This window comes from Glycine max, chromosome 14, assembly GCF_000004515.6.
Source record: "Glycine max cultivar Williams 82 chromosome 14, Glycine_max_v4.0, whole genome shotgun sequence".
Classification (NCBI taxonomy): Eukaryota; Viridiplantae; Streptophyta; class Magnoliopsida; order Fabales; family Fabaceae; genus Glycine; species Glycine max.
The window spans coordinates 40,765,813-40,775,087 of NC_038250.2; the positions used below are offsets into that span (position 1 = coordinate 40,765,813).

The following is a 9,275-nucleotide window of genomic DNA, read 5'->3' on the forward strand; positions in this document are numbered from 1 at the left end:
ATTTTAATTATTTTAAATTGCTGATTTTTTTAATTTTAATTCTCGTAAGTATGAATTTAATTATAAATTAAAAAAATTAAAATATTACAGGAACTAAAATTAGATAAACACAAACTTATAACAAACTTATAGAAATAGAAAATGAAAAAGTTACTGACTTACAAAAAATAAAAATATATTTAAGTTAAAGTGTTGTTGTTTGGGTATTTTGTGTAACACTCCAATGTTGGTCTAAAACTAGAGAATTGTTTAAAGATTTTTGCTAAGGAGAAATGTTAAAAATAATAGAAAACATATTTTTACGTATTCTAACAAAAAAAAAAAAAAAAGTCCCTTCTTTAGGTTAGCATTTGTATCTTAAATATAATTATTAGCATTTGCCTTGTTCGACTTTGTGAAAAAAAGTGTATCACCGAAAAAGAGTAGTACTAAAGGCACCACAAAAATGATACTCAAGTTTTATTCATTAAGTTTACACTAAAGATTACAGTCGGTAAGATATTTAAAATAATTACGGTAAATAATTAACAAATTTATATATTTGTTAATTTTTGTTAGAAAAAAATTGAATTTAATTGATATGACCTAATAGTTTAAAAATATTTTTACATTATCAACCATTCATATAAAATAGGGACACTAAAAAATATTTAATTTATCCTAACTTCTTTGAAAGTCACAAGTATCATAAATTATATTAATTAATTGATAGTATAAAAAATTACTCGATGATAATGAGTAACACTTAAACTCATTTTTACATTATTATTGTACAGACCATCTACTATATTTTAATTTTTACTTTATAGAACTTAAATACTTTTTTGTGATACAATTCTAAAATGTTACATTAAATAGGTTTCACGGGTATTTTACATTTTAGTTTAAAATTTTAACTCAGTTTTTGATTAATTTTAAAAGCAATAAAAACATAAAAAAAAAATACATATAATATATTATAAATATAACTTTTTTAACTAAATATTATAAATATAACTAATTTAGTTCTATTTCTTTTAAAAATATTTTATTAGAGAAATTGGAAATGTATGAAAAAGATAATAATACTAGAATTTTTTCCACTAATAAAAATATTTTTAAAAATAATGCAAAATACATGACAGTATAAGGAAAACAACATATTTAATTATATCATTAAGTTAAATCATTCCGTATATTTCTTTAATGCAAAATACATGACAGTATAATGAAAACATTTTATAGCATGTATCCTTGGAAATACTAAGCCATGAGAAATATGGCCTTCTCCAAAGTGAATCTTACACTAGAACTTTTATAAGCACCACCACCTCTTCCATGAGGTGAAATTTTTGCCAAAACAACAGTGGAAAATGATGAAATTTAAGAGCAAAGCATGAAACTAATCATCAATGTTTCAAGAACACTACCAATGGACTGGATACCACTTATATCTTTTAATAATCCCATAAAGCATATAAAAAAAATCAAAGAATTTAACCATAAATGAAACACAGTATCAGACAGGATCAACAATGATAACAAACTGCAGCAATGGTATAAAACAAATGACTATTCCATTTCAACGTTTACCAAAGTCAGAAGGTAACATAAAAAAAGGTTTCAGAAACCAAATTACTAATACAAGTGACCACCCAATGTCAAAAAATTTATTGGGCTGCAGTCAAACCAAAATAGAAACGAAGTATGAATTGGCCTCAGCCTCTATTAGAGAACCAAATACGTGCACATACTAAGTAGATGGAACGGGCCAACAAAAACAAGCGCCAATTCCATTAAGAAGGTTCTGTTAGAAAACAGGCAGTGAGGCCAAATCTATAACAGAACCTCCTGCTTTTTTTATCTAAACACCTACCTCCCAAATCTCAGTTTTAAACAGGTTCATAGAACATTAGCAAATTTAGACAATGCAATTTTCCCACCTATGTCGAACTATACACTATTTTCCACAATGGAGCCGAGTGCATTCCATTAAGAGAATCAACAGATTCATCACATAAAAATCTTTGGTTGCAAACCGGATCTGCCACCTCAAAACTACCAACTCACCGAAAATAGGAGCTCATGTACAGCCTCACTCCAATATCAAGGGGGCCATCATCACCACCAACAGCATGAAGTGCTACTGGAATTGTTGAAAGAAGACACACTGTGAGTGGGAAAAATGCAGGGTCAATTTCAGTTTCCGATAAGTCTGATCTTGAAATGGGCTCCTCCCTGTCCATGGCAGTTATACTATCATCCACTTTCATTACTTCACTCTGGTTAGAATTATCCATGGTAAAATCCAGGTTATATGGACAAGTAAGCAATGCAACTTCTTCAAATGCCCTCCACTTGTTAGGGCAGCCCCTCCTAAATGCACACTTACTAGTAGACATGCTAAGCACCAAAGTGGATGTTGTCTCAAGCCACTCCACAGTCAAACCTTCAACTTCATCATAATATATGCGTCGCTCAATCTGAATATGAACAGTGTACATAAGAATGGCATGAAGCATTTGTAACAGAAAAGTACCAAATTGCATAAGTTAAATTATGCAAAAACTCTCAACTAGTACATCATATACACTTATTTTTTTCAATATAGTGCAAAATTCAGAATATGCAAATTCTCTCTGGTGTTTTGGTGTCTCCAGGATGACAGAATTAATATGCACCTAGTTAGATTCAATATTCCTACGTTTATAAAATTTTCTAGGATATGAACTTAAGCTTCTTTATAAATCTATAGTGAAATAAATAAGGTACTTCTCCAATGGTAGAAATTGAATAGATTACAAAATATGTATAGTATTTTTTTTATCCGTAAATGTGTAGTATTCCTATTCAAGTAACACCAACGACACCAACAACCAAGACGTTTTCTATTAGGTTCAGTTATATTATATACATGGATAAAATGATGCCATAATGTCCTATTATGAATTATGTGATGTCAATAGACAAACTACTCGATCAACAACGCCCAACCTCTTAAAATGAAAATTTTCCAACACATGTTATCATTGACTATCAAAAAAATGGTTATCTCTGACAATCAGCATCAGAAAATGCCAAGATCATACAAGCCATTTTCTTATTCTAGTGATTTGCATAAGGTATTCCACATAAAAGAAAATAAAAAGCATACTTATTTAAGAGACACTTTGACACCTATACTCTATGCAAAATTAGAGCTGCATATCGTCAGAAGTTACTTACAGCTAGCTTTTGAATATAAATTGACATGAATCTTGGGCCTAGTCCCAGTATTCTTGCTTCTGACAATAAAACCTGCACAATTGATGTAACACTTTTTAAGTGCAAAGGAATATATATGAGAACCAAACCTAGGATTTTTCTTTTAAAGAGAATGATGACAGAAGTGACTTTCATTTACCAAGAGAATGATTTAGAAAAGTTATACCTCCTTTTTCTTCAGGAGAAACCATATGTAAAGTTTATCACAGGCATCCTTAACGTTTCTACTAGCTAGCTTTCTCTCATTGCAATAAGCAGCAATATCTGCAAGTGTTTCTGCACATGGAACACTATGCTTCACAGCTGCGGCTGATAGTGCTTCCCTACCTTCCATGGATTCTGCAGCAATTTTATCAAAACTAATGTCTGTGAAACATCTTTTTTGCACTTTCACTTCCTTGTAACCCTGCAAAGCCTTCTGATGCTTCATATATAATTCCTCAGCCTCTATAGTAGCAAGTAGTGTCCGGTGAACAATAATATCCGGATACCGACGCAGAGGTGATGTGAAATGAGTGTAAAATGGGACAGCCAAAGCATAATGACCCCATTCATTTTCACTGTCCTTTAAATCTCCACTACAGAAGTAAGATGCCAATTGCATTGGCCTTGTAGCAAAAGAAATAAGTATATTGTAAAGCACAGGATCACCCTTGAGCTTTTCCCTGATCTGCTCTAATGACCAATGGAACTGACCAGATGAAGATGTGTTCAATTCTAAACCATGTTTCTGACAAAATGCCATAAACTCTCTCAGCTTCCGCATATTAGGTTCAGGATGCCTCCTCAACAATGCACCATCAGGATAAGCTCTACATATGACTTCCGCTGCAATCCTATTGGCCAAAAGCATATATTCCTCAACAAGAAAATTTGATTCTTTCCTTTCAGAAAGCATACTATCGTAAGGAACTCCATTTTCATCAAACAAGATAACAACTTTGGGGTTTTCAAGCCGTAGAGCCCCATCAGTAAACCTCTTCTGTTTCAAGACATTTGAAATTTCATAAAGACTCTTCAAAGACTTAATAACATCAGGCCATTCAAAATGGCCATACACTCTAGGATAGCCATCTTCACTGAAATTTGAACCCTCAAAATCAAAAGCCTTGTCAATGATGTCCTGAGCATGTTCATATGAAAGCTTACAACAAGAATGTATGACAGTACGACCAATCCAACGGTCTACAACATCTCCTGCAAGATTTATATCCAGGAGCATGGAAACTGCAAGTCGATCCCCTCCAGGACTAAGTGAACCAATATTCTCTGACAATAATGCAGGCAGCATAGGTAACTTTCTTTGCAACATATAGACACTTGTTGACCTAAACTGAGCCTCGCTATCCAAGGGTGTGTCAGGGAGAACAAAATATGACACATCAGCAATGTGGACACCTACTCTATAATTTCCATTAGGCAACTCCTCAATTGACAGTGCATCATCCAGATCAGTGGCAGTTGAAGGATCAATAGTAAATATGCACAAATTTCTAAGATCTATTCTACTTTGAATTTCTTTCAGTGGAACCTCCCAAGGAACACATGGCAGACAGGACAGAGCTTCAGGTAGAAACTCAGACAAACAGATTGCATTCTGAAACAAAATTGCATCTAATTGGGTCTGAACTTCACCACCTCGTCCAAAAACACGCAAAATGTGAGCCTCGGGAAAAGGACTTTCTTCAACCCAGTCATCAATTTGTGCAGCTACCAGATCCATTTCGATTGTCACATCACCACTTTTCATCCTTTTCTTAATGCAGTTTGGCAACTTTCTAACAAGAAGCATCATATTTGGAAACTTTGGATCAGTTGGTGTCAGTTGGATGTATTCATGCTCAGAAATCAAATTCTTATTCTTCTTCAAATCCTTTTTGCCTGTGTCCCTGAAAGAAACCCACTGCTTCACATTAATGTGACCAACAATACCCTCTCGACGTGGAGATCTCTCCATAATAGCAACCACCCTGCCAGTTGGTCTTTTAGACGGGAAAGAGTTAACCAACAAACACATCTTTTCTAATGCATTGCTCTGCCCACTACAAGAATTGTTCTTTATGGAATCAGGAGCAGCACAGTGATGACCATTAATGCTGTCATGGCTGGCCATTCCATGCAGATCTAAATGGTTAGTAGAACCCTGAGAGGTAATATCATCATAAACCATTGTTTTTTCAGGCAAAGGATAACTTCTATATGAGGAGTTTTGATCAGCATCCTCCTTGTTTTGACCAGGATAGCTTCTGCAATGAGCAGACTCATACTCAGCACCTACTTTAGCTTTCCCATTACAAATATTACCACCCACTTCTTTATCTTCTGTAAGAAGGTTGCAACCTTCCAGTGTTGCAGTGTTGTTACAAGACCCATTTGGTCCTTTCATTTTTGTCCACAATGGCAAGGGATCAAACTTGACTGCAACAATATCACCTTGCACCTACACAGAACAATCATCAGATTACATCCTCCAGCTAGAACATGGCACAATGAGGCACATTTCAGTTATGATATCAACTAAGGAAGAAACAACGCATCTGTCTAAAATCTATGCCAATTAGAATTTAGAAATGAAAAGTTTCATTGTAGAAAGTAGAGGAGAGAAAGGTAATCAATATCGAGAATGTACCCTTGCACACGACCAAAAATTATAACTGTTAAATGGCTCAGAGAATACCCTGCACATGACCAAAAATTATAACTGCTAATCGGCTCAGAGAATTACTTCTGATCTTCCACCCCACCACATAAACCAGTACATACATGGTAAACAACAACAAAAGTCTTATTCAATTAGGTGAGGTGGGCTACATGGATCACAGCATTCCAGAGGTCAACATAACCAGACACGGGCTAGGTTGATAATTAAATCAATATATGCATACAGTAATATATGAAAATCAGAAAATCTTAATGAATGCCCAGGAGACATATAAGCAAATGACCCTGATAAAAGCAACATAGTACTTCACAATGATTTGTATATGATCAATAGGAAACAAAAAAGAAACAATTTTTCAATTAAAAACTTAAGTGGAAATATAATGACATCCATACTTACAGCTCTATTCTGGGCTGGAATCCCACCAATGAAAACATCCGTTGACATTCCATCAATTTTGCAGTATGCCTACATGTACATAGAAAATTTTAATTGCCATATTAATACACTATATGTAGCAGGGAACTACAAACTATATCAAGTTAACTTCACCCCCTCCCATAAAAAACAGGGGGGGGGGGGGGGGGGGAGGGGGACAGCAACTAAAAAGACTGTAAGATAGATGTTAGAAAAAAACCTCAAGTCTATTGTGAGCATTGACATGAAGGAGAGCTTTAAAAATATCACCCTTCTACAAGCCAGAAGAAATCAACCAAATGTTATTCCATAACAATGGCAGCAACAAAATATTGCACACATGCATGTGTGTTTAAACTACCATTTACTAACCTCCAATGCCTTCTCAACAGCCTCTACAGACCAGTGTGGACTAAAATAATTTTTCTGCCCAGAAAGCCCAATTTGACCGCAAGGGACTGAGTCCTTGTTTTTATTAATTACAGATGACCCTCTGCAACCAGTGGGCTCAGAAAATGATTTTGAATCAATTCCTCCATCATACATTGGCACAATTCGCAAATCACCAGGTTCCACTTGCTCATTGATATGCATGGGAGGCATCGAATTAAAAGCGACATTTGATGATTTGGATAATCCTTGCTCATTAGGAGAACACACATTGACCTGCTTCAATGAACTGCCAAAGGATGGAGAAGCATGAGTAGGTGTTCCAATTTTCCCTGATTCTGGTGACACCCCCTGGGCCTCATTAACTTCAGACGCTATCATAACAAAAAAAACACCAAGAATCACACGAGAATCCATTTTTTTCACATTTACCACAAACACACAAAAAAAAGAGAGAATTAAACTTTCAAACCATTTCACCTAAATTCTTAATCTAAATTGCAAATTTACCAAAAAAAGGAGAGTTGATCAGAGTGGCAGGTAAAACAAACAACCACAAGCAACGAGTCCAGTTCATAAGGATCAGAATAATATCTCACAAGGTTGTGAGTTTGAATCCTACTATTGATGATGTGAAGACCTTGTTAGTGTGGGTAATATGTAAGTACTGTATGCGAGCAAGCCTAGAGGCCTACCCTGCCCCGGCAAAGACCGGATATCCAACACACTTAAACTTTTCAACCTCCCCAAAAAAATCAAACAAACAAATCACCATGGCACATTTTGCATTGACTGAACTATTCAAGACCCATATACAACAAAAGCAAACAGTAACAGCAACAAACACAAGACCCGCAATAAAACCTCGGAACCATTGGTAAAGAACAGTGACATGTGTTCACATCACGAACACAAATAGTTACACCCTTTCTCCTCAAAAAAAGAGAACTCGCTTTCGATTTGACTTTCCATAAATAGGAAAAACACACAACATCAACTTCAACACCCACAAAGCCATGTTCTCATAATCCACAAGTTAACCTAATAAAACAATTGAATTATGTCTTCCGAGAATTAATAATTTGAAGAAGAAAAAAAGGATGAAATTAGAACACCTGAAGATGATGGAGGATTTTGCTTGGATCGACGATTGGATCGGCGCTTCTTCTTCTTCTCCTTTTCACCGTCGTCAAACCTCTCGGTCATGGATCCTTCAACAGTGGCTCTCATAATTCTCGAAATTAAGAGAGAGAGAGAGAGAGAGAGAAAGAGATTTTGAAACTAAAAAAATAGGAAATTCAGGGAAACGAAACGAATCAAGATGGAAGAGGTTAAAAAAGAAAAGAGGAAAAACACTAGGCCTTCCGTATTTGGGAAAAAAATATAAATCGGAAGAACCCAAAGAAGAAAAAAGTATCGAAAGAAAAAGGAAGATAAAAGGTTAGGATTATAAGAATTATTCAAGAATAAGAAGATTTTGTATTATTGATGAGAGTAATAATAGTAGGGGAAAAGGAGAAGTGACAAAGGTTGTAATAAGAAGAGTAAGTGTAGGAGGAGAAGAAGGTGGGTAAGTAAGGGTATGAATGTGATGAGGTTGAAAACGACGTTATGATTGGTCGGCAGGGACAAGGGGCGCGCCGACTCTTCCTTTCCTTCTCACTCTTTTCTTCCTACTTCCTCTCCACTTCTTTTTGTCTCTCTTTCTCTTGCCTTTTCCTGCTTCCTACTCCACTTCAATACCCTTCTTTTTTTCTTTTTCTTCACTCAAGAATCCCTTAGGGTAGTAGTCAGAAAGATCAGAAAGATGAACCTAAAGGTGTTTGCAATCTTCGATTAGATTGATTTTAATTAGAAAACATTTAATCTTATTTTATTATTGACTAAATTATAATTTTTATTTCTTAATTTCTTTAATTTATAATTTAGTTATTTTTATTTTTAAATTGACAATTTTAGTCATTTAATAAATTATTAATTATTAATTATGATTAATAAAATTATTAAGTCAATTATAAGTTAAATAAAAATTATTAATTATTAAAAAAACTTTAATAAAAAATATTAATCATTAAAAAAACTTTAATAAAAAATTATTAATCTTAAGATATAATGAAAATCAGAATTAGCAGTGTTACAAATATATAGGTTCTCAACAATTGCTTTACAATCAAGCTCAATATAAATATTTTGCACCCATATAGAATAAATTTACACATACAATAAAAAATATATAAATATGAATGGCATCATAAATTTATAAAAGAAACTAGAGAAGAAAAAATAATAATTATGCACTCATAATAAAAAATAGTTTTACTTAATAACATACTAACATGTATGGTATATTTGTAATTACCTTAAAAATTATATTAATGATGATTTGTGATGGAATTATAATAATTTTTTTACATGATCAGTACATCACCATTAAATTTGTTTTCAAAATCAAATCCAAAATTCATTCAATCCTATCCCATAAACATTTTTTTTGGTTTATTCAATTTTGGGTCTTTTTTATTAGATTTGATCAATTTATGATCATCTTCTAATACAATATGTA

The 9,275-nt window shown here is 33.7% G+C and overlaps 1 protein-coding gene across 1 annotated transcript; it reads right to left on the minus strand.

The window, feature by feature from the left end:
• Positions 1-1,539: 1,539 nt before the first annotated feature.
• LOC100817387 (DIS3-like exonuclease 2) lies at positions 1,540-8,466 on the minus strand. The gene is made up of 7 exons (XM_006596235.4): positions 7,828-8,466; positions 6,695-7,086; positions 6,543-6,596; positions 6,305-6,373; positions 3,410-5,683; positions 3,205-3,276; positions 1,540-2,462 (listed from the first exon to the last, which is right to left on the minus strand). The coding sequence occupies exons 1-7, from the start codon at positions 7,940-7,942 to the stop codon at positions 2,046-2,048; spliced, it is 3,393 nt and encodes a 1,130-aa protein (XP_006596298.1). The 5' UTR covers positions 7,943-8,466; the 3' UTR covers positions 1,540-2,045.
• Positions 8,467-9,275: the final 809 nt, after the last annotated feature.